We start from the raw sequence: 26,513 nt of genomic DNA, 5'->3' as shown, positions 1-26,513 counted from the left end.
CAAAACGAAGGTTGGAGACTGGACGATAATTAGCCAATATTGCCGGGTCCAGGGAAGGCTTCTTGAGGAGGGGCCTCACCACCGCCTCCTTAAGGGCGGCGGGGAAGACACCCTCACCCAATGAAGCATTCATAATCCCCTGGAGCCAGCCTCGCGTCACCTCCCGGGAAGCCAGCACTAACCAGGAGGGACACGGGTCCAACAAACATGTGGTCGCGTTCAATCTACCCAGAATCCTGTCCACGTCATCTGGGGTCACAGGATCAAACTCATCCCAGATAACAGTCTCAAGACCTGCCTCCGTCACTCTCGCTGGATCTACCCAGTCAGAGACCAGACCTTCCCGAATCTGAGTGATTTTGTCATACAGATACTGAACAAAGTCCTCGGCTCTTCCCTCCAAGGGGTCCTCCCGCGCTTCCTGGTGGACCAGGGAGCGGGTCACCCTAAACAGGGCGGCCGGGCGATTATCTGATGACGCAATAAGAGCAGCAAAATGCGTACATTTTGCTGCTTTTATTGCCACTAGGTAAGTCCTAATATGGGATCTAACCAGTGTCCGGTCCGATTCAGAAAGACTAGCTCTCCAACTACTCTCTAGGCGTCTTTTCTGGCGCTTCATCTCCCTCAGCTCCTCGGTGAACCAAGGAGCCAGGCGAGATCCGCGCCGGGTCAGAGGCCGCAAAGGCACGACTCGATCCAGGGCCCCAGCGGCCGCCCTATCCCAGGCGGCCACTAGGTCTCCAGTCGAGGCGTGAGCCAGAACCTCAGGAATTGGCCCAAGCTCCGTCTGGAACCTATCGGGTTCCATCAGGCGCCTGGGGCGGTACCATCTTATCGGTTCCGCCTCCCTGCAGTGGGGTGCCGCGGTACGAAGGTCAAGGCGAAGGAGAGAGTGATCTGACCATGACAAGGGCTCGATGACTACATCCCCTATCTCAAGATCACTCAACCACTGTCCAGAGACAAAAAGCAAGTCCAGTGTGTTTCCCCCAGTGTGCGTAGGGCCATGAATTAGTTGGGTCAGATCCATGGCCGTCATGGAAGCCATGAACTCCCGAGCCACCTCAGACGTCTCACCCACGGACGGCAGGTTGAAATCCCCCATGACCATAAGTCTGGGGGTATCAACCGCCACCGCGGCGATAACGTTGAGTAGCTCAGGCAGGGTTGCTGCCACGCGGCAGGGAGCCAGGTACGTGATCAGCAAACCCATCTTAACCCCATGGCCCCACTTCACAAGGAGGGACTCACAACCAGCTGTCTGAGGTACAGTGGTCTCCCTGGGCCTAAGGCCTTCTCTAATAATAACCGCTACTCCCCCGCCCCTCCCTTGTGACCTCGGCTGATGGAATGCGTGGAAGCCTGGTGGGCACATTTCTACCAGAGGGACCCCTCCCTCCGGGCCCAACCAGGTCTCCGTAATACCCGCCAGGTCCGCTCCCCCCTCCTGAACAAGATCACAGATGAGAGGGGCTTTATTTACTATGGACCTGGCGTTGCACAACATCAGACGAAGGCCCGGGCCGTGAGGATCTGTGCAACCTGGCAAACGGGTGGAGCCTTGGGGGCCGGAGCACCCTACCGCTTGGAGACAGCGGGTGCGTGCTCCCTTAACATGATATGGCCCCCTGCTCCCGCCATATCTACCCCTCCCACTCACAGTACTGATGGTAAAAACACAATCCGAACAAGCTCGACCCCCTCCATTGCCCCCAGGTCCCCCACCCGCCCCGCCGCGCATCGTGGCCGGGCCCGACCCTCCCCTTGGTGGGTTATCCCCCAAACCCACAACCCTAATTCCAATACCACCCCCCTCCCCCCTCCCCAAACCCCTTAAAAGATTAGACATAGACAATTTTAAAAAACCCCGCAACCCCCTCTTTGCGACATGCCACCTCTCGGGGTTCCAAAGCCCGTCATCGAGGTAGGCCCTCGATAGAGTGGAGGGCCAAGCCTGCGAGAGGGGGGAGTTAGATGGTTAGATCAGTGAAATTTATTCTGACATTAATGGCAAGTTGAAAGAATTTGCTTTCCTTCTAACATCGCTGAAGGAACTATGGATGCTATTCACTTTCCACTTACGTTTTGACAGCAATCTCAGCAATTCTTCAGATCAAGATACCAGACTTATTTTAGGAACAGCCAGGCTGGATCAGACTAAAAACACATCTATTCCAGCATTTTGTTCCTTCTACAACTAATGAGAACTCAACTGGTAAGACATGAGAGCAACGCCATTTTGCTCTAGCAACTGGAAGTCAATATATATGAATAGCGGAGATAATAGACTTATGAGGACAAGTAGGGTTTGATCATTGAACTCCTTGGATTTTTATAATCTCCTTTTAAAACCATCAGGGTGGTGACCATCTCACAGCTTGTGGTTGTGAGTTCCGTTGTTTATTTATAGCTAACTATGTGCTGTGTCAAGTAGCAGTCTTTCCCCATCTGTGGGATGGATCCCTACCAACTTTACATCAATCATCATTCCCACCCTTCTCCCCTACAACTGTCTCAGAGGGTAGCTGCTCAAGCTAAGTCACACACATACTCCTCTTTGCACAAACCATCTATTCAGACTAGAACCTACTACCCACTGATTCCAGGACCCTCCCCATCCACCCCATTTGGCCTTAGTTGAGGTTAAGACAACCCTTCTCATTATTCTCTCACTCAGGTGTGGTTCCCTCTTACTCAAGCAAATACTCAAATATTCTGCTATAACTCTTCCCTTCCTATCCAAATCTAAAATTAGCACCATCCATAGATGAAAGATGTCAGCAGTGCTCACCGCAGATAGATGGCACTTATTTAAGAAAAATTACAATATACAATTTTTGGATCTATCCTAAGGAATCAAACGTCAATGCCTCAGTAAAACAGTATCATTTATTAACTTTTACACATGCACAATTCAAGCAAACTCATAGAGCATACTGATTGGCAGAGGTATTCCCATTACATGGAATGCAAACATCTATCAAATTAAAAATGAAAAGTCTGAGTTGCATTTATAGGTAATCATCAAGTTACAACAACTCATTCAGTGACTGTTCAAAGTTATGAGTGCTGAATGAGGGAAGCTTATAACAGGTCCTCAGAGTTCCAGATGACACAGCATCCCCGTGGTCTCACAAAATGGGGTGAACAATTGCAATTTACAGCAGCATATTAATCTATAAAGCGCCAATGTTTACTAAAGATGAGAAGGTAGCCAGAGAAATATTAAAACTTGCAAATTCAATAGAAATTGAATTTGCAAGTTTTAATATTTGCAACTTTCCATGATGTTGCAATATGTAGGTATACATGAATATATTAAAGCACAGGTGTCAAACTCGCGGTATCACATTGCTGTCATGTGACATTTTGTGACATTTTCCCCTTTCATGTAGCTGGAGTGGGTGTGGCCTGCCCATGATGCCCACAGCCATCCTGCCCATGGGCTGCCAGTTTAACACCCCTTTATTAAAGTGAGTATATGAATGTTATTATGTATTTTTTTAAAAAAATATATACCACTTTAGCCTCTTATCAGATGAATTTGCTGTGGTCTCAGAAACAAAACCTTGGTGCAATATTTCTGACATCATCTTACACAGACTACACATTATACTAAGGTATATTCCTGCAATTATGGTTTACTCAACACATCCTGAGTTGGTACAGTGAATACCCACAGTAATTGTGGTCTCCTGATAATAAACTCATATCATGTTCGGTATTCATTTTTTAAAAGAACAATTCATATCTAAGATCACAATTCGATTTTAACATGTCACAGGTACATGTTTAAGTTGTAATAGAACTTTAGAATGGAATCACTGTTAATTTCTGTGCTTTCATTTATGGACAAATAAATGTAAAATTGGTTGAACAGGTTTTTTTCACTGTCCCTGTTTCTTTTAGAACAAGACTGGCTAACATTATCTGCTGGTCTATACGCCTGTGTGATCCATCTTGATTAGAGACCACGTCATATAGAATTTCATAGGAAATGGCTCCACAGTCATGGTTTGGCAATAACAGCCCAGGCCTTGCTGTTTTGTCTCATAATCTTGAGTCAGCTGACAAAAAAGCCGAAATCTGAGCAGACCTTGAGGTCACTTCCTCAATTTATCCCTAAGTGATTAGCGTGACATCCAGAAGCTCAAGGGTCTACCAAGAGCTTAGCCTCAGCACAGAAGATTTGAAAACTTGTAGGGTGAGATTAATAAACCACCTTTTTCAAACTCAAGATAGATGAGTTCCACCAGGGATACTCACGGTGGCACTGCAAAAGTCTTTGAATAGACTGTTGTTGTTTTTAGCTGCTTATAAAACGAACAGGTAGGTAAACAGCATGGAATGTTTCCGTTGAGCTAAGCAAGATCAATCATGTATGGGTGATTTCAGTTTATACCCTAGCATTCATTCTAGGGTTTTTGAGGTGCTGGCCGCCTTTCCTGCTTCGTATGGAGATGATTGTGTGCCTCTTGTTTGTCTGCTCAAGCGCCATTGCAGCCTGTCCGAACGCTTGCGTGTGTTGAAAGAAAGACATCTGCTTTAGCACTGCTCTTGAACTGCTTGACAGGCCAGTCGATTTATACTCCATCAGCTGCTTCTATATTAAATGCTACACACGTAGGTAAAATTAGAAATTAATCGGATCGGATTTCCAAGGATAGATTCTGCTATACTTCACAGACAGACGGGGCTCGGTGGCCTGAGCTTTCCAGCACAGAAAGGGAGATTGTTTGGCAGAGACGGAGAAGGCCTTTGCTATTCCGTTAATCCCAGAAATCCACATCCCCTTGCTTTCAAAATGCCTCACTATGTTCAATGTGTTTGCAACACATTTTGAGGCACGTCGCAATTTCTCAGAAGAATCCTCAAAAGTTATGATGCAGCCAAAGGCCATATATAAATGTGCTGCTCTTATGAGAAAGGTAACTTTAAAAAAAAATAAAGCATCCCAGAAAGAATTAGCATGTACCAAGAATGGTTTTACTTTTCAAGCTATTTGGCCTTGCAAAAGAGACTTTTGCGTCAGGGTTGTTAACCTACAATGCCAGGTTTAAAAACTCCAAAGTGGCTGAGAGGATAAATCTAGTTACACAACAGCCGGATTGGCACTTTTATGATTGCAGTCACAGGTTCTATTCTTAGCTTCTCCTCTGAAAGGATGAGTTACAATATCCATAATTTCCATTAAGTGCTGGTTGAAGTGATAGGAATTGTAGTTTAACATTTCTGTAGGAAGGGAAGCAGGATGGGGGGGGGGGAATGAGATATTCCATTATCTTGTTTTGGAGGCAAAATGAGAGCAAAGCTTTATAGTTTTAGGAGATTTTATCTAATATTTACTTGCAATGGGAAATCGCTATAAATTCCACCTATGGCTGGATGAAACTGGTATGGATTTCAATTATTTCCCTTTAAGGCATGTACATTAACATTGTCCCTATTTGACAAAAGTAGGAGCCTTTTAATCCATCTGAATGTTCACCTGGCTAGAATAGTTTTTGTTTAAGTTTTATTTTTTTATTTTTCAAGTCAATAATATGTAGAGATTATTTTTTTAAAAAATTTTTTATATGTTCACATATCATGTAACACCCCTCCTGCGTGAGCTGCACTGGCTTCCGTTGGTCTTCCGAGTGCAATTCAAGGTGTTGGTTGCCACCTTTAAAGCGCTCCATGCTTAGGACCAGGGTATATACGAGACCGCCTTCTACCAGCAACAACCTCCCACCGGCCAATACGCTCCCACAGAGAGGGGCTCCTCAGGGTGCCGTCGGCCAAACAATGCCAACTGGCGACACCCAGGGGGAGAGCCTTCTCTGTGGGGGCACCAGCCCTTTAGAATGAGCTGCCCCTAGAGCTTCGTCTTAGCCCCGACCTGCGCACTTTTCGCCGCGCTCTTAAGACCCTTCTGTTTCAGCAAGCCGGACTGGCCTAATATGATATGAATTTTAAATGGGTGTATGTGTGTTTTTAATTTGATGGCCAAATTTTATATATCTGATTTTAATTGGTTTTAAATTTTATAAATTCATGTGTTTTAATATGGCTGTACACCGCCCTGAGTCCCTCGGGAGAAGGGCAGTATATAAATTCATTAAAACTAAACTAAACTACGTAGCAAGCTGGCTTTCGATTATTAAGCCATTTTCCAATACTAATATTTTATTTTATTTTATTTTATTTTTCATATTTGTATACCGCCCTACTCCCGAAGGACTCAGGGCGGTGAACAGCCATAATAAATACAAATACATATAGAAGTTAAAAACTATTAAGAAACAGATTAAGTAATTTAGGCTCAAAGATTAAAAAACATCCAAATGTATCTAAAGAGGTTTAAAACCCAATTTAAAAGACAGTTTAAAAGCCAATTAAAAAGGGAGAGTTAGGCCAGACCAGCTTGTTGGAATAGAAATGTTTTCAGGGCTCGGCGGAAAATGCGTAAGTCTTGGATGTTTCGTAACTCCGGGGGAAGCCCGTTCCAGATGGTAGGTGCCCCCACAGAAAAGGCTCTCCCCCTGGGGGCCGTCAGTCGACATTGTTTGGCCGATGGCACCCTGAGGAGTCCCTCTCTATGGGAGCGAACTGGTCGGTGAGAGGCTATTGGTGGCAGGAGGCGGTCTCGTAAGTACCCTGGTCCTGAGCCATGGAGCGCTCTAAAGATAGTAACCAAAACCTTGAAGCACACCCGGAAGACCACTGGGAGCCAGTGCAGCTCGCGCAGGAGGGGGGTTACATGAGAGCGCCACATTGCTCCCATTACCACCCGCGCGGGCCGCATTCTGGACCAGTTGGAGCCTTCGGGTGCTTCTCAAGGGGAGCCCCATGTAGAGAGCATTACAATAATCCAGGCGTGAGGTGACAAGGGCGTGAATGACCGTGCGTAACGAGTCCCGATCCAGAAAGGGATGCAACTGGCGAATCAGGCGAACCTGATAAAAAGTCCTCCTGGCTACGGCCGTCATATGCTCTTCAAAAGACAGCCGTGAGTCCAGGAGGATGCCCAAGTTGCGAACCCCATCTGTGGGGTTATATAAGGATTGCTGCAAAATAAGTAATATATAACATCTTGGATTAAACTCAGAAGAGGAGAACTCCATGAAATTTTCTAGAACAGAAAAATACCAAAAGTGGTTGCCCATTGGCAGCTGATGGGATTCTTGCAAGAGTTTCCTTCGTGTTCAGCCTTTTTTCGTAGTTCTCTGAAGCGGAACATAACATTACTGCAATGTGCTGTGTGTAAGATCCACTCTCGGCAGCTTCTCAGAAGCTGAGCAGGTGCTGTTTATGCCAGTTTAGCAAATGTGAGTTATGGGGAACATATTAGTTATCTTCTGCAGAAAGAAACAATTCTGGTTTTCTAATTTCCTCTGCAAGCCATGGAACCTGATATACCATCTGGAAGCCCTATATAGCTTGCATCTAAATTAAATTTTGTCTCAAATGTTTGCAGCGTAAGGGTTGAGCTTTGACTCACATAACTGGCATAGGCTTGGTAGTTAGACTACCAAGCTAAGTGTGACAAATTATTGCAAATGGGAAGAGAAGCCTGTCAATAGGGCTATTCGGGTTTGAGCCAAGATATGGAACTGAGAGCTGTGATTTTCAGGCTACAAGAGCATAAGGAGAATCCTGCAGAACCTGGCTATGGATTAGACCAGTATTCTGAATCAGCAGTGGCCAAGCACATGCTGGAGGGTGGTAGATCAGATATCAGATAATTAGATATCTCCTATCCCAAGATGATTTATTTATTGTGGAAGTAAAATGTTTACAACTCGGAAATGGACTTACGCTCTAAATGTTAAATGCCTACCTCCCCATGTTGTAGAATATTACTGTAGTTCATTTCAGTTTTGTGTCCAGCAAGTATGTAATAAAAGGTTCTGTCACCACGATACAAGAAAGATGTTGAGGTTCCAAAAAGACTGCAGAGAAGAACAACAAAGATAATTAGGGGATTGAAGGCTAAAACATATGAAGAACAGTTGCAGGAATTGGGTATGCGTAATTTAATATAAGAAGGACTAGGGGAGACATGATTGCAATGTTCCAATATTTGAGGAGCTGCCACAAAGAAGAGGGGGTAATCTATTCTCCAAAGCACCCGTAGGCAGGACAAGAAGCAATGGATGGAAACTAATCAAGGAGAGAACCAACCTAGAACTAAGGAGAAATTTCCTGATAGTGAGAGCAATTAATCCGTGGAACATCTTGCCTCCAGAGATTGTGGGTGCTCCAACACTGGAGGTTTTTAAGAAGAGATTGGACAACCACTTGTCTGAAATGGTATAGGGTTTCCTGCTTGAGCAGGGGGTTAGACTAGAAGACCTCCAAGGTGTCTTCAAACTCTGTTATTCTGTTTTTCTTCTTTTGTTTTTTTGAAGGTTAAAGAAAAGAAGAGGCCACCATGTATATTTTGGAAAGAAAGTAGAACTCCTAACTGTCCCTACTGGCTGAACCTCATTTTAACTAGGGGTTTAGCTGTGGCTTCCTCACAGATTTCCTGATAGTCCAATACAGATAGTTCTCAACCATGTGTTTAGTGACCAAAGTTGCAAAGGCACTGAAAAAATATGACTTATGACCATTTTTCCCCACTTACAACTGTTGCAGTATCCCCATGATGACAGGATCAAAATTCAAATGCTTGGCAATTGGCATGTATTTATGATGGTTGCAGTGCTCTGGAGTCATGAGACCCCATTTTGCAACCTTCTGACAAGCGAAGTCAATGGGGAAGCCAAAGTCACTTAACAACCATGTTACTAACTTAACAACTGCAGTTATTCACTTAACAACTCTGACAACAAAGGTTGTAAAATTAGGCAAAGCTCACTTGACAACTCTGTTGCTTAACAGAAATTCTGGGGTCAAGTTGAGGACTACCTGTATATATTATTTGTTATCCTAACCCCCTTCTCTGTCCCTAATCATTTCTTTACAAATTCTCTCCCCCTCTCCCCCCATCCCTCTGTGTGTAATTGTGTTTGGCCTATGAACTGTGGACTCTGCTCTAACACTTGCATCAAAAATTGTAGGACTATATGTCAGTCAGCAAAGGACTACCTTCTCCCAAATTGTCATGCATGTAACCAGTAAGCACAGGGTAACACAGAAAGTGGCAGGAAAAGACAGATCTGGACATGTTATGTGGCCCACAGTAAATAATAGCAGTAGCAGTAGCGCTTAGACTTACATACCACTTCATGTGCTTTACAGCCTTCTCCAAGAGGTTTAGAGAATCAGCCTACTGCCCCCAACAATCTGGGTCCTCATTTTACTGACCTTGGAAGGATGGAAGGCTGAATCAACCTTGAGCCGGTCAGAATCGACTGCTGGCAGTCAGTAGAATTAGCCTGCAATACTGTATTCTAACCAATGTGCCATTCCAAACATTTCTATTTTTAGTATAATAATCTTTAATGTCAATAAGAATATTTAAAAAGCACTATAGGTTAGATATGTACAAATACTCACAACATTGTGAATTTTTCCTATCCTCTGTTTTGTTTTCTTGTATTCTTTTTCCATTTATTTTCATAACAATATACAAGAAATAAAAAGCTGCACTGCCAGGACACTGAGAATTTTTATCATCTTTTACGTTACGTGAGGATGAGTTTTGTTGCAGTCTACAACACTTGCTATCATAAAAGAATATCTTAGATTGTTTCTGGAAATCTGAGAGCTGAAAACTTGATGGACATTTGATACAAAATTAACTATGGTAGTTTCAGGTTAAGAATCCCTTTGTTGAATGTTTATGGAGATTCTCAATCATCCAGGTAATGGTTGTCCCAAAGGTGTTTTTTTTCAAGAGGCAACTGGACTTTATTTTTCTTTGAAGACATTACACTTCTCATCCAAGAAGCTTCTTCAGCTCTTCAGAAGCTTCTTGGATGAAAATCGAATTGTCTTCAAAGAAAAAACAGAAAGACTAGTTGCCTCTTGAAAAAAACACCTTCGGGAATCCCTTTGTTGGTTTGTATCAGATCTAGATATGAATATTTGGTAGATGTCTTCTAATTGTGTTCCTACACTACTATTCAATTACAATTCAAATGTTTGTGAGGGGAGGAAGTGGGACAGGTTCCAGTCCTTTAAACCTCTGGCTAGTTAAGATTCTCCTGGACAATGTGTGGTAGATTATATGGTGATGAATGCAATTATGAATAAGAGAGTGGTCCTGCCCACCCAAAATTGCATTGGTGAAATGAACAAAATAAAGGAGGCAGTAGTGTGCCACATTCTTAAGAAGCCATCACTGGCCAGCTGATGGTGCTAGAAAATTTTAGATTTCAGCTTCAGAGGACTGTAGAGGACAAACATTACCTGGAGCTTTCCAGTTGGGTTTCAAACCAAGTTAAGACACAGAATTGATTGCAATTGCTGATGATCTCTGGAAGAGTTACACCGTTGGTGGTACAATTGTCCTGATTGTCCTTGATCTTTCAGTGGCCTTCGATGCCATCAACCATGGTACTCTTCTGTACTGTTTGCAGGGATTAGAAGTAGGAGATTGGTGATGCAATAGTTTTCTTCCTTTCTCAGAAGTTGATGTTGATTGCAGGGGGAGAGATCAGGCTTGAGGCTCTAATTTACATGGTACTATTGGGCTTCTGACTGAATGAGGAAAAGAACATGGAATCCCAGGGTTGTATTATTATTATATACCCCAAACTTTATGTATCTAAATCTGAGACAAAATCAGAACTTTTAAAAACATATCCTTAAGTATTCATTCAGATCCAGGAACATGATTTAGAATAATTTAATAAAACTATATTATAATATTATAGTATCAGGTTTTTAAACACAGTCTATTCATATAAATATTCAGCCTTCATTGCAAAAGGCATCAGAATTGCTACATGTTGCAATGTGATTTCCCAAATTCACCATATCCAGTGGAATATTTTGAAATTAAACAATGAGTATTCAACACTATCTGCTGAATACTACTGAAACTTGCTGTCTTCTTTATCAGGAAGTTATAGCAATTCCTTTTCACACCCTACACTACTAGGAGAAATGTTGATTGCTTAACAGTTTTAAAAGATTGTCTGTTTTTGACAAAGCCCCCATGGACCCTCCATAATATTTTCTTAAATCTCTCTGTATTACTTTTGTCCCCATCTTGGAGATAACATAATTGTGGAAACATCTCAGCTATTCAGGTAGTCGTCATTATTGTTTCTATCAACAGCATGATCGGTATGTACCTTATAATATTCCCGGTGTTGGATTGCAAAGGTCCTCTCTCTTCATCTGGCAGAGTCTAATTCCGTCATCTTCACTAATGTCTAAAATTACACCAAGTAAAGGTTGCGATTTACGTGGAACACACTGAGCTTGCTAAAAAGACTCCCTTAGGTACAGAGGATGGTATTTTTTTCAAGGACATGACCAGGACAATACCAAGGCTACTGCCAAAGCAAAATAGAAACTTCTGGCATTCATGGACGTGGAAAGACAGGCCAGTTTTGTTTCTCAGTATTTGTATAATGTATATTTTGTTCTGTTAGATGGGTAATGCTTCTCTTGAATAATGTGAACGTGCTCCAAAAGCAACTGCAATCAACTAAGCGCAAGCTTCTATTGCTTTGCTTGTTGACAGTGTATTTAGTATCTAAAATTAGAAACTGAAGTCTGCCAGGAAGGCATGCCCTGTAATGCAGCAATGGAAGTCTTATTCCTTCACAACAAACAAGTGGAGCGAGCTATGGTTAGACAGAGTGCTCTCTCCACATGCTCAGAGGACATCTTAAGATATGGATGGGCAGCCTTGAAAGCTTCAAATCTAAATCCTGCTACTTTAATATATTAACGTGGCACACCCATTTGGCCATTTCATTAATTTATATTGTTCCTATTATAGTAGAAGAGAAACTGCACTAAGAACAAACTCTGGGCATTAAAATGGACTTTGCTCTAAAAACTCTATCTAGGCTCTAAAGCAGGGCTGTCAAACTTGCGGCCTGCGGGCCAGATGTATCATGCGCTGGCCATGCCCCTGCCCAGTTTAGCGAAGGTGGGGAAAGTCCCAATACATCACGTGACAACAACGGGACAATGTGGGTTTGACACCCGTGCTCTAAAGCCTCTGTTTAGGCTTTGCAAATGTTTTTTTTTAAAAAATACATGTAACATAACATCTGATTTGGCTTTTAGTCTTCCTTTTGGAATGCATCATAGGACACAGGAAGTCCTTGATGTACCCCCATTTGTTTAGCAACCATTTGAAGTTACAACTGCACTGAAAAAAGTGACTTATGACTGGTCCTTGCACTTATGAACATGGCAGTATCCCCATGGTCACATAGTGAAATTGTAGGTACTTGGCAACCAACATGGATTGACAAAGGCTGTAGGGTTTCAGGGTAATGTGATTACCATTTGCAACGTTCCTAACATGCTTCTGACAAGCAATCAGGGGGGGGGGGGGGGACTGGATTAATTTAACGACCATGTGATTCATTTAACAAGTGCAGTGATTCACCTAACAACCATCATAAAAAAGTCATAAAATTGGCCGTGACTCACTTTATAACCACTTTGTTTAGAAATGGAAATTCTAATCCCAATTGTGGCCATATGTCAAGGACTGCCTGTCATTTGTAACACTTTGTAAAAAAAATGTAAGGTTCATCCCAGAGAGTTATTTTACTTTCTGGCGTATTATAGCTTCCTTGTGCTCAAAGAGGAAAATTTAAAGAAAAACAGAAGAAAGACTTACCAGCCAAGATCTGTGCAGAGCAGAAGGGTCTTTTCCTTTATAAAATTTACCTGGGAAGGAATTAAAATTCCCACGCAACTCAGGTGCCATGGTCCCAATCTGGCTGAGGCCCCCATGATCTTCATCTAATGAAGATACAAATAGTCAGTTTACCTGTGTACTGCACAATGAACCTGGTATGTATTTTTAGAAGCCCTGGAGAGAGGCCATCAGTCAGTGTGGGTAATGCAAGGCTGGAGAAGGCTAAAAGACTGATTCCTCATAATATTATACTTTAAAAAGCAATTGAACGTTTTGCCAACTAAATGTAAGCAGAGAATGGTCCAGGAGAAGTTTCCTTCTCTCTTTAATGCTCCACTACAATAAGACTCCACTATCCAAAGGAAGACCAACAATGAGGTGCTACTATCCAAAAGAAGACCAATACCCTTGCTCCTCTGTACTATAAACTCTCCACCCTGATTGCACAGGAAAAGTCTCCCATATGTGCTCATTTACTGTTGCTTGAAGCATCTCCAGGAATTAAGTCACCTGCAGTTGTGAAATAAGGTGGATTCTAGCCCAAGTATTTTGAGTTACTAAGATCTGAGGGCATGGATTGTGTTGATATTTATCTATAAGGCTGTATTCCTGCTATGGTAAGGCTCCTGCTTCAAACTAAAGCATCCCTCCTATTTGTCAATGGATTGCCAGTTGGGCAAAAATAGTAGGTGATCTGAGAATAATACCCATCCCTCAGGGGAAAGTTCTGCTCTGGCCTTAGTGCTATGCTAACCCATCCAGTGAGAATGGAAAATAGTATAGCAAACAGCTGACCTTGGGCTCAGAAGCTAAGCAGGGTCAGGCCTGGTCAGGACTTGTAAAGACTGGGAAGTAAAGCCATCGGAAACCACTTCTATATTCTGTCAAGAAAGCGTCACAATCAATGGAAATTGAGATGTTAAATTTTATAATGTCAAAATGGATAGAAAATAGTATGGGATGTTGATATCAATGTCTGAAGCTAGGACAATTAAAGAGACGTTTTTTGGAGAACAGCTATCCTATCAAAGTATATAATTATTTACCAGGTCAACCTTTTTGTGGGGAGAGGTCTATATTCTAGCAGCATCTGTGACTCTCTTTTCATACACTGGTCTAAGATGTGGAATCTGAAATCCTCCAACTATGGCTGAACTTTCATTTCCAAGGTCCTTAGTAAGAGCCATACTGGGGCTGCTGGAAAACTGGAAAGCGTAAGGTTTCCACAGCTCTGGGTTAAAGGGAACTTCATATTTGTCTCCGCGTGTTCTTTTTTAACATTGAAAAAGAATAATACCTATCTTTTTCTTAGATTTTTTTGAGTACTCATGACTTAATCTTGTCAAATGATGAAAAAACGATGGACTTTATAGCAATGACCACTGAGCATCAAACATGGAATTTGGAATTTAACTCCATTGAAAACACCTTGTAACAGTTAGCCATATCTGAACAAGTTGCTAAGTTTCTTCATTTTGAAGAAAGGTTGGTTGTAAAATCCCCCATTATTTCCTTGGCTATGAAGGATGTTTCACTGTTTTAAGCTTACGATGGCCATACACTGCAGTTTTCAAATGGTAGCTGCCTTAAAATGGCAGGACCACACTATGCATCGTCACTCAGAAGAGTCTCAGTGGATGCTTGAAAAATGAGATCCAAGGATTCCCTGCAGCATTGGAAGCAGAGTCCACCCATGCCTAACCAAAATAGTCCTTCTATTCACTCTGAGACCTGTACCATGAGATGTCCCATCAGGCAAAGCTTCTTCCTGTGGAGTCCTTAGTGCTCTTTGAGCTTGGTTATTTGCTTTCAGACATTTCATTACCTCACTAGGTCAAATCATCAGTGTTGTTGTTGTTGTTGTTGTTGTTGTTGTTTATTTTATTTTTTATTTTATTTTGAATTTGTATACCGCCCTTCTCCCTGAGGACTCAGGGCGGTGAACAGCCAAGTAAAAACATCAAGTACAAATATTAAAATACAGTTAAAATATACATATATAAATTTGGCCCCATTAATTAAAAACAATAAACAAAACACTTAAAAACACTTAAAAAAATTAGGCCAGCCCGGCTTGCTGGAAAAGGAAGGTTTTAAGGGCACGGCGGAAGGCACCGAGGTCTTGGATTCTCCTTATCTCTGGAGGCAATTGATTCCAGAGGGTAGGTGCCCCCACAGAGAAGGCCCTCCCCCTGGGGGTCACCAGCCTGCACTGTTTGGCTGATGGCACCCCGAGGAGGCCCTCTCTGTGGGAGCGCACGGGTCGATGGGAGATTGTCGGTGGCAGCAGGCGGTCTCGAAGATAGCTAGGCCCTATGCCATGGAGCGCTTTAAAGGTGATAACCAACACCTTGAAGCGCACCCGGAAGACCACTGGGAGCCAGTGCAGCTCGCGCAGGAGCGGTGTTACATGGGAGCGCCAGGCTGCTCCCGTCACTACCCGCGCTGCTGCATTCTGGACCAGTTGGAGCCTCCGGGTGCTCCTCAAGGGGAGCCCCATGTAGAGAGCGTTGCAGTAGTCAAGGCGAGAGGTGACGAGGGCATGAGTGACTGTGCACAGGGAATCCCGATCAAGAAAGGGCCGCAACTGGCGGATCAGGCGAACCTGACAAAAGGTCCCCCTGGTTACAGCTGTCAGATGTTCCTCCAAGGACAGCTGCCTATCCAGGAGGACTCCCAGATTGCGAGCCCTCTCTGTGGGGGCCAACGACTCGCCCCCAATAGTCAGTGATGGAGTCAACTGACTATATCGGGATGCCGGGAGCCACAGCCACTCAGTCTTGGAAGGGTTGAGCCTGAGCCTGTTCCTCCCCATCCAGATCCGCACAGCCTCCAGGCACTGGGACATCACTTCAAGGGCATCGTTGGGGTGGCCTGGGGTGGAGATGTACAGCTGGGTGTCATCAGCGTACTGGTGGTATCTCACCCCAAAGCCACGGATGATCTCGCCCAGCGGCTTCACATAAATGTTGAACAGGAGGGGCGAGAGGACCGACCCCTGAGGCACTCCACATATAAGAGGCCTTGAGGTCGACCTCTGCCCACCTGCCAACACGAACTGCGACCGGTCGGAGAGAAAGGAGGAGAACCACCGTAATACGGTGCCCCCCATCCCCAACTCTTCCAGCCGGTGCAGCATGATACCATGGTCGATGGTATCAAAAGCCGCTGAGAGGTCTAACAGGACCAGAACAGAGGAACAACCCCTGTCCCGAGCCCTCCAGAGATCATCAACCAACGCGACCAATGCCGTTTCCGTGCTGTGCCCAGGCCTGAAACCAGACTGGAACGGATCTAGATAGGATGTTTCCTCCAAGAATTGTGGAAACTGTCGCGCGACCACACTCTCAACAACCTTCGCCAGGAGGCGAAGGTTGGAGACAGGACGATAGTTGGCCAATATTGCCGGATCCAGGGACGGCTTCTTGAGGAGAGGCCTCACCACCGCTTCTTTCAAAGCGGCGGGGAAGTGACCCTCACTCAACGAAGCGTTGATAACACCCTGGAGCCAGCCTCGTGTAACCTCCCGGGAGGCCAGTACCAACCAGGAGGGACACGGGTCCAGTAAACATGTGGCCGCACTAAGTCTCCCCAAAATCCTGTCCACATCATCCGGAGTCACAGCATCAAACTCCTCCCAGGTAACATTCTCAAGACTATTCCTCGTCACCCTGCCCTGATCTACCCAGTCAGAGTCCAAATCCCCCCGGATCTGAGCGATTTTGTCATACAGGTATTGTCCGAAATCCTCCGCCCTGCCTTCCAAGGGATCCTCCCGCGCTCCCGGATGGAGCAGGGAGCGGGTTACCCTGAACAGGGCGGCCGGACGATTCCCTGATGACGCAATAGAGGCGGAAAAGTAGTTAAACTTTGCCGTCTTTATCGCCACTAGGTAGGTCTTAATATGCGACCTTACCAGTGTTCGGTCAGATTCAGCGAGACTGGCCCTCCAACCACTCTCTAGGCGTCTTTTCCGGCGTTTCATCTCCCTCAGCTCCTCGGTGAACCAAGGAGCCGCGAGGGATCGACACCGGGTCAGAGGCCGCAAAGGCACGACTCGATCCAAGGCCCCACCAGCCGCCCGATCCCAGGCAGCTACCAGGTCCTCGGCCGAGTCGTGTGCCAGATCTTCAGGAATTGGCCCAAGCTCCATCTGGAACCTATCGGGATCCATCAGGCGCCTGGGGCGGATCCATCTAATTGGGTCCGCCTCCCTGCGGCGGGGTGTAGCGGTTCGAAGGTCCAGACGAAGGAGTGAGTGATCTGACCATGACAAGGGTTTCATGTCTATATCCCCTATAATAAGACCACTCAACCACTGGCCAGAGACAAAAATCAGGTCCAGCGTGTGTCCCCCCCTGTGAGTGGGGCCATGAACTAACTGGGTCAGGTCCATGGCCGTCATGGAAGCCATGAACTCCCGAGCCATCTCTGACGTTTCACCAACGGACGGCAGATTGAAATCACCCATGACCATAAGCCTGGGTGTATCAACTGCCACCGTGGCTATCACGTCGAGTAGCTCGGGCAAGGCCGTTGCCACGCGGCAGGGAGCCAGGTACGTAAGCAGCAAGCCCATCTGAACCCCATGACCCCATCTCACAAAGAGGGACTCACACCCGGCAATCTGTGGCACAGTGGTCTCCCTCGGACCCAGACCTTCGTTAATAATAACCGCCACCCCCCCCGCCCCTCCCCTGGGCCCTCGGCTGATGGAATGCTCTGAAGCCTGGTGGACACATCTCAACCAGAGGGACCCCTCCCTCCGGGCCCAACCAGGTCTCCGTAATACCCGCCAGGTCCGCTCCCCCCTCTTGAATAAGATCGTAAATGAGGGGGCCCTTATTTACCACGGACCTGGCGTTGCACAGCATCAGCCGGAGGCCCAGGTCCTGAGTATCTGAGCCACCTAGTATCCAAGGGGAGCCTTGAGGACCGGGGCGTGCAATCGCTCTCAAGTAGCGAGTGCGCACCCCCGGCACAAGATGAGGTCCTCTGCTCCCGCCATATCTGCCCCTCCCATCCACCGTGCTGATGACATCCCCAATCCCTCGTCCTGCGCCCTCCAGACCGTTACCCTGTGCCAGGCTGGGCCCTGACCTAGGTGGATTACCCCCCCCATCCCCTTTGGTCGCCCTCCCAGTTCCCCTTAAAAGATTATTAAAAACCCTAATTAAAAAACCCCTCAATCCCCGCTTTAAAACATGCCACCTCTCGGGGCTCCAAAGCCCGTCCTTAAGGTAGGCCTTCGATAGAGTGGAAGGCCATCGCCGCGAGAGGGGGGCATCTCGCAGCGCAAGCAAATCTGCCGAGGTATAAGCCATACAAGTATGATGAGATGGAAAAGGGGAACCTTGGATGTCAGCGAAATTTAAAGATAGTCATTGAGGTGAGAGATGGCAAAAGAGGCTGGCCTCTTGTTGTTGTTGTTGTTATTATTATTATTATTATTATTATTATTATTATTATTATTATTATTATTTAAATTTCTATACCGCCCTACTCCCGAAGGACTCAGGGCGGTGAACAGCCAAGATTAAAATACATACAATATGAAAATTAAAATAATTTAAAACATAATTAAATCAATTTGGCTTCCCCAATTTAAAACCCCTTACCCATAAAATCCCTCTCTGAAGCTTATTCACTAGCAGTAGCAATAGCACTTAGATTTATATACCATTTTACAGTGCTTTTACAGCCCTCTCTAAGTGGTTTACAGAGTCAGCATATTGCTCCCAACAATTTGGGTCCTCATTTTACCCACCTCGAAAGGTTGGAAGGCTGAGCCAACCTTGAGCCTGGTGAGATTCGAACTGCCAAATTGCAGGCATCTGACAGTCAGCAGAAGTAGCCTGCAGTACTGCACTCTAACCACTGCACCACCGTGGCTCATACCTATTTGTTTTAAATTAGGCATAAGTATTTAATGGTATTTTTGAATTTACTATAAATCCAAAGGGAGGTTAAACCAGCCTTATTAGTTGATTTGTTTGGTCTGCGTAGATTAAAATTGGATTATTTTTAAAAGTGAGCATGTGTTAAACATGCTCACTTTTAAAAGTGAGCATGTGTTATTATTATTGCTATTATTATTCTAGCATCAAGTTTGTATATTATGGTTTGGTTTGGTTTTGATCTTTTGTGCATCATCCAGTCACTGCTATGGGATGGGCAGTTATGTAAATTGCTTAAATAAATACATAAATCAAATTATACCAGCCATGGATAAATGTAGATTTACTTCTAGACCCAGAATTTGTGGAGTTGTCTATAGTTGTTAAAATAATAATAATAATAATAATAATAATAATAATAATAATAATAATAAGAAGAAGAAGAAGAAGAAGAAGAAGAAGAAGAAGAAGAAGAAGAAGAAGAAGAAGAAGAAGAACTACCACCACCACCTTACTCAGAACAGCTTACATCCTCTGACGATACCTTAACAGTTCCTAGGTCCTTGGTTAGGACTCGAGCTGCTGAGCTATTAACCAGCCTCAAATGCTGTGAATCTCACTAAAGATTAAATAATAATAATAATAATAATAATAATAATAATAATAATAATAATAATAATAATAAAGAGTACACTACAAAGCCCAGAATAAATAGTGCTTGAGTTTATGGAAGAACCAAATGTATCTGCAGTTTCTCAGTTTGGCATTCAATGGCATTGGCATAGTATAGTGCAAGGATTGTTATATTGTACATTATTGGCCAATAAAACATTACTTCATTTGTGTCAATCTCAGATATTATCTCTCAAATACAAAGCCAAGCATTGGAATGTCAGTTTGTCTTCCCAGACTTACTCTCCTTCCTGTTTAACCCTCCTCCCATTGGAACCAGAATTGGTTTAGCTTGGACATCAATCAGTGGGAGATTAGAAGCCATCATGTGCCTTCCCTGGAGCTTAGCCATTTGTCATCTTCTTCCAAAGACATTTAAGAAAGGACAGTTGGATCAAAGCAGTGACTTAGTATAGACATGGAAAATTTAAAACATCCCTGGATTTAAATGCCTTTCAAACGGTTGGGGAGAGTGGTGAGAGTGACTACATAGATTTCTTTTTATAAAATTATGCTCAATTGAAAAGCAAATGTCTTCCGAACAATAGTTTCTACATGCATTCCTTGAGAAGAAGGACATTTCAGGAAGGTATGATAGAATGTTTCCTTGTCAGGAAAGAGCTCTGTACATTTATTGAAAAGTAAACAATGCAGTCATTCAGTGTGCCACTGGAAAGTTGTGTTGGCAAAATTATGAGTTACCCAGTTCTCACCATGATTCACCAAATAGTAGAATGTTCCTATGTAGATTGTAGAATCAATTAAAGTGATTAATAATTTGTGCAAACTGTCCACAACATTTCTTTCTTTCTTTATCTCTTTCTCTCTCTCTCTTTCTTTCTTTCTTTTTCTTTCTTTCTCTCTTTCCTTCCTTCCTTCCTTCCTTCCTTTTTTCTTAATTCATATGAAACATACATAAATATATCATTTGGATAGTTAGATTTCTACAGTGTTAACCATGGATAATTTACACTCTAATGTTTAGACAACATAAAGACCATTGAAGATTTTAAAAGATAGAAAACTTATATCAGTATTAATAATGATTTAAAGTGTTGATGTTAATAAGCAAAAGGTTATTTAGCTTTTTCATTCAGAATTGACTATAACATTTAAAAAACTGTTGAATGCATCAAAATATTTGCTGTACAGCAAAAGTTTCCGTCTTACACTAATTACTTAGTAATAATGTCTCCCCTGTATTATTACTTAATAAACTACCCCCAAATTTGAGCCATTTAAATAACACCATTTGATGCTTGGAGATTCTAACAGAGGGTGTTTTGTATTACAACATACTGTAAGATATATTTGGTACAAATCATCACTACAAATAATATTTATTTATTTAATAATAATTCCAAACTATCCTAATATAAATTATTAGTTGGTTGCATACAGTCAGCCAGATGTTTAGACTGTACTTGGCATTTTGATCTGGGAACTGGGACAAGCAGATGTTATTGTTTTATGGTATTAAAGATGTCACAGGATGTAAGCTATTCCAAGTGAAGCTACATTTTGCAATTGATGAGGCAATTTTGTCAATGCAGATGGTATTCAAGTGGTGCTCCAGATGTTTTGGGAATGCATCCAAGGTGCCTATTTTTATTAGTACTATCTTTGCTTCCTTTTGCCACAGACATTCTACTTCTATTTGCAGGTCGCTATATTTTGTTATTTTCTCTAGTTCTTTCTTTTATTCTGCTGTCTCCAGATACTGCAATGTTCACTATCCAGACTTTTTTGTTTTTCTTATCCACAATTGTTAAGTTTGGGGTGTTGATAAAACAGACAAAAAAGTCTGGCTAATGGATGTTGTAGTACCTGATGAGGAAAGAATAAAAAAGAAAAATGGAGAAAATAAAAAAACACAAAGGCCTACAAATAGAAGTAGAATGACTACGGTTGATTACACAGTCAGCCAGACGTTTAGACTGGATTTGGCATTTTTATCCACCTACAGAGTCCTTCCCAAGGAGCTGGGGTAGGCGCATACTAATGTTTTATGGTGTTAGAGGTATCATTGCAGGATGTAAGCTGTTCTAAGTAAAGCTGCCTTTTGCAATTGACCAATGGTGAATTTGTCAATGCCGATGGTGTTCCAGTGGTGCTCCAGTTGTTTTGAGATTGCATCCAAGGCACCTATTACTATTGGTACTATCTTTGCTTTCTTTTGTCACAGTGTCTCCACTATTATTATCATTGTTGTTAGCTCACAATGCCTATATAAATTGAGTCACTTTCAACCAGTGGTGGGTTGCTCCCGGTTCGCACCGGTTAGCAAGAACTGGTAGTAAAAATTTGTAGTAGTTCAGAGAACCGGTAATAACATTGGCTGGCCACGCCCCCGAACTGGTCCCCGGCCTGGTTGCCGCTCGCTTACCCCGCCCACCTCATCAGAGGCTTTTTTTTTTTTTTTTTTACTTTTAAAAGCATTCAGCCGAAGAGGTTGTAGAAAAAAAAAATGCCTTTAAAAGCCTCTGGCGATCCCAGCTGAGTTGCCTGATCGTCAGAGGCTTCTAAAAGCATTTTTTTCTGCAACCTCTTAAGGTTGTAGAAAAATTGCTTTTAAAAGTAAAAAAAAAAAAAAGTTGGCGACGCCCACCCAGTCACATTACCCCCACCAAGCCACGCCCACGAAATAAGCCACGCCCACTGAACCGATAATAAAAAAATTTAGAACTCACCCCTGCTTTCAACCAATTTGACTTGGTTAGAGAAGTAACACTAAGTTAAGTGGATATATCCTATCTCAAACTATCTATCAAGTCTACTGATTGACAGGAGTTTAACATGGAAGTTGTTGATTGTACTAAATCATGATCTATTTAACCATAGTTTACTAAATAAAATGTAAACAGTTGTGGTTAAATACCTTGTTAAGCCAAAGTTAACCAAACAAAAAAAGTTTAGAATACTTTCAAAATATAGTACACCTGTTCTACATCCAATTAAGTTTCTGCTTTCAGTTCTATAGCGATTTCTCTTGGTTACTTCATGGTCATCAGCAAGAGACTTCATTTATTAACTTGAAAGAGTATCTGAAGACATTTTCTCTGTCTTCATGCAAGCAGGTACATGATTTGGGCCTGTATATATTGTGCTGAGTTGTGAAGCAGTTTTTGCTATGGATTTGACTACTAATGGCATGCAGTGTGCTACGGAATCAGCATACTGTAGTTTGTGGGAGCTAAATATAGCTAAGTAGAATCTAGGACTGTTTTTGCTTGTTGTAAGTTGCATAGCTTATGCAGGACTTCAAAAATTCAAACTATAATAGGTCTTATAGCTCACAGAAAATATTGTTAACTTAAGAATTAGCCCACATATAGTGTCTTCTCCTAGGTTTTACAGCATGTAATTTAATTAGTCTTTGTTATGTTAGATAATGACAGATTGACAATTTAGGAATGGAGGTGACATACAGATATCAAAATATCTATATTAGTTCAAACAGGACATTTTTGGATTGGTAAAACACTCTCTGTGTGTTATACTGGCAAGTGTTTGAATAGAAGATAATGCTAGGTTAGAAGTAAAGGAAGTTTATTCAGTTTTGAAATTAATCTTCTGCAACTTCCTTATTACTGTGGTAAAATCAATTTAAAAAAAAAGCCATATCCTTTTTTTAATCTGAAATGTATTTTAATCTGAAACAAATATTACTCTGCTTATGAAAAAGGAATGGTTTTCATTTATACAAAGCAAATTAATTTTTAAAAGTAGAAGTCAAATTATCAGTACAATTTTGGAGGAAGATATTAAAGGTTGTACTGTCTTCCTTTTTTGTTTTGTTTACATCCAAAATTTCTACAGATGATAGACTGAGCAAATGCTAGACTACTGGGCTAAGCTTTGCATATCTTTCAATTTGGTACCCATGGCTACTTAAAGCTGTTTGTACTGGTATATCTAAAGAAATGGTCTCCAACCCCTTGTTCATGGACAGGCACTCGTCCACAGGATGCCAGCAACTGGTCCGCACAAACAATTGAAGCCCCATCTACAGGATGCAGACAGTACGTGAAACCATGCCTGTCATGCCCCCGTCGGAGCCTGAATCTGTGAACCAGAGCTGGAGCCAACGGAGATCGAGGGAGCGGCTTCATTGGCTTCAGAATAATGTGGAGAGCAGGCCAAGGCAGCCTAGGCCCCTCAGGATTGGGACAGCTTGTTAGCAGGGAGGAACGGGGGCAGGATGACCAAGAGATGGCAAGCAGTGGAAATGAGGAGAGACTTAAGTCAGGCAATGAGTAAGAACCGCCCCCCTCCTGATCCCCAAGCATAGAGAGTGGCGAGAAGATGGGAACAACGCAGGCCAACCCGACAACTTGGGAGGAGAGTGCCCCACCACCACAAGGCACATCTGGGGACTAAGATTTAAGGAAATGCTGTGGGTAGGGGCGTTTGTCAGGAACAAACACTGAATTTGTAGAATTTTGTATGTGCCTTTGAAGACATTTGGAGTTTGCAGGACTGCTTTCTTCTTCCTTGCTTTGTGGACTCGGAGTCTTGTTCCTTACTTGTGGACTCATTGTTTGTTCCTTATTTTGTGGACTTATTTCCCTGTTCCTTTGCTTTGCTGGACTACGCACAGCCAGAGGCTGCCGTGTGTGTGTGTGTGCGCGAGCTTTGCTCTGGGACTTGCCAAGAATGTGGGAGCGTTTGGAGAATTTTGGAGTATTAAAGAGGAGTTTGAACTCTAAGCTGGCTGTGTGGCCTTTGTGCCTTGTCCCGGGTCATCCCAACATCCCAACATCCCCTCCGAGCTGCAGAAAAACCTTTGTCCACAGAACCTGTCCCCGGTACCCAAAAAGTTGGGGGTCACTGATCTAGGGCACAAGTGAATAGGCATAAATATATGACAATTGTTGTCATATATATTCTTTTAAATAATTTTGTAAACTAGCTAAAGGGATTAGTTCCCATAGAGTACTTAAATAAAAGTTCACAAAAAGACTTCCATCATAATCTAGGACAGAAATCTCAAAAAGTTTTTTATATTTATCTGCAAATGGAGATACATACCCATCAAAGTCTTGCACATTATGCATTGTGATTGCAGCATATTTCATTTCTTTTATAGATGCAGAACCCTTCCCAAATGATTGGATCTGCCTATGAAGCAGCTCCTGTGTTCATAAAGGTAAGAGATATAATCTCAGTATTAAATTAGATTAAAAAATCTCCCTGTGGTATGTGCAGATGCCATTGTTATTTAGATAGAAATGTTCTTATTTTCCTATCCATCTGTCACTACTTAAAAATAAGCTCCAGACACTCCCATCTGCAGTAGGCCTTCTGTATCTGGACTGCAAGCATCCACACAACCACTAAGAAGCAGAAAATATGTGCAGAAAACTCAACTCTTGGCCATTGCCTATAGTAGTCGTCTAGGTTTCTGCAGCCCAAATATAATAAATCTAATAATCAGACATGTTCATCTTTGAAGTAAAAGGCATGGATGAGTGTTAAAAAATATTTCCATTCAAGTCAGTATTGACTCATGGCAACTTGTGTGCTTTCTAGAGCTGAGAATGTATATCTGGCCCAAAGGTCACCTGTTCTGAACTAGGCTTCCTGAGAAAGCATATATCACAATCTTAGTCTCAAAAACCTCTTTTATTGAGATGGCTGTGAATTATGGTCGTTCAAAGCCCTTAATGATTCACAAACATTCTGTGAAAATTCCGACAGATGTCTGCTCGAGTTGACACAGTCTTTCAGGGTAATGTTCATAAGCACCCACCGTTTATCTCCCTTGAAATGCTGCCAGAGACCTAATTGTCAATTAGTTTTACAAGGCCAAACGGAGCACAGAGTCAAACGGACTTCTCAGAGCTTGAATTGACTATATGAACAAATTGCTTCCAGCAAAGGCTCATGTCCGTTTGCTCCTCTTTTATGTCTTATGGGAGGGGCCAATCATCTCCAAGCCTTACTCCCGAGTCTCCCATTTTTTTCTTAATTGTTCTTGCCTTCTGGCAGCTCTGCGCATGCGCACACTGGGAACAGGCTCACACTGTTTTTCTACCTCGCTGATGTCAGATTCTGGAAGCTCCGGAGGCAGCACATAACTACCAGATGGCCCTGGCCCCCACTCTGCCTCTGATGCAGAGCCCTCGTCCAAGCCTTCCCCAGACTCCAGGACTGGCCCATGTTCCTCCCCAACCTCCTGACTGTCCGAATCTGCTGCCAGCTCTGCTGGCTGCTGGCAGGCCACACCACCACCCAACTGGCTTTTTGTCCAATGTGGGAATAAAACTTACAGCCCCCATTTTTAGCCTCCTACCTTAATCACTGGAGAGGAAAATCCTTTTGGGTATTAGCATAATTCCAAAGTCGTTGCTTACTAAGGATTATGGGAGCGTGAAACAGTATGATGAAGTGATTAAAGTACTAGAGCTAGGGTGGGGACACTGAGATTCATGTCTACCCTCAACCATGGAATCTCACTGATTGACTTTGGGCCTGTCATCCTCTCTCAACCCACTCCACCCTTAGGGGAGGAATGGAGGAAGAAATTCTACGTAGACCACCCTCAACACATTTCCTTTTCTTAGAAGAAACGTGAGATATGAATCGGACTATAAATATAGAATAGTCCAAGAAATTCAAGTTTGTGGGAAACTGTTGTAATTACTCACTTGGGAACAAGAGAGTAACTTCCGGTATTCAGAAGTTTGTTCCATGCATAACACCTTTAACTGTATAAATTTAATGTTATGTTTTTGGTCATCTTTCAGAGCCCACAAAATATTACAGCTACTAAAGGCCAGCTGGTGGTGTTTGAGTGTCGAATAAGAGCTTCCACCCCTCTTCAGGTTCGCTGGTACAGAGAGTGCAACCAAATCATAGATTCTGCAGACTTCCGCATATTAAGAAAAAGTAGGCATTTTTGTTCTTTAAAAGCCTTCCAACTGTGGGATAACTTGTTTTACAGACCGTAATCTATCAAATGTAATTCAGAGGGGAGGAAATAGAAGATATACCTGTTTGAATTGCAAGAACCTGGTCTTCCTTGTTTGACCCCAATACAGTACAGATGGGGGAAGGGCTTGGGGGGTTTCGGAATGGGACAACTCATGGCAGCCAACTCGCTATGACCATCTCGCCACGGTCAACTCACCACAGCCAACTCACCATGGCCAACTGGCCACAGGACAACTCGC

At 43.1% G+C, this 26,513-nt stretch overlaps 1 protein-coding gene across 3 annotated transcripts in view; it reads left to right on the top strand.

The window, feature by feature from the left end:
• The first annotated feature begins 4,181 nt into the window (after positions 1 to 4,181).
• MYOT (myotilin) overlaps positions 4,182 to 26,513 on the top strand; it is a 56,941-nt gene continuing 34,609 nt past the window's right edge. Inside the window, exons 1-3 of one of the 3 annotated variants that reach the window (XM_070937275.1) lie at positions 4,182 to 4,332; positions 24,428 to 24,487; positions 26,088 to 26,229. In XM_070937275.1, the coding sequence (XP_070793376.1) occupies positions 24,428 to 24,487; positions 26,088 to 26,229 (202 nt within the window). In that variant the 5' untranslated portion in view covers positions 4,182 to 4,332. Of the gene's footprint in view, positions 4,333 to 11,391; positions 11,489 to 24,427; positions 24,488 to 26,087; positions 26,230 to 26,513 lie in introns of those variants that run through there. The other 2 variants (XM_070937273.1, XM_070937274.1) reach the window with 2 other exon arrangements.

Source organism: Pituophis catenifer, unplaced genomic scaffold, assembly GCF_029215685.1.
Source record: "Pituophis catenifer annectens isolate HBS135680 unplaced genomic scaffold, rPitCat1.0.hap2 SCAF_2, whole genome shotgun sequence".
NCBI lineage: Eukaryota > Metazoa > Chordata > Lepidosauria > Squamata > Colubridae > Pituophis > Pituophis catenifer.
The sequence above is the reverse complement of the archived record's forward strand: the minus strand, read 5'-3'. Positions and strand labels throughout refer to the sequence as shown.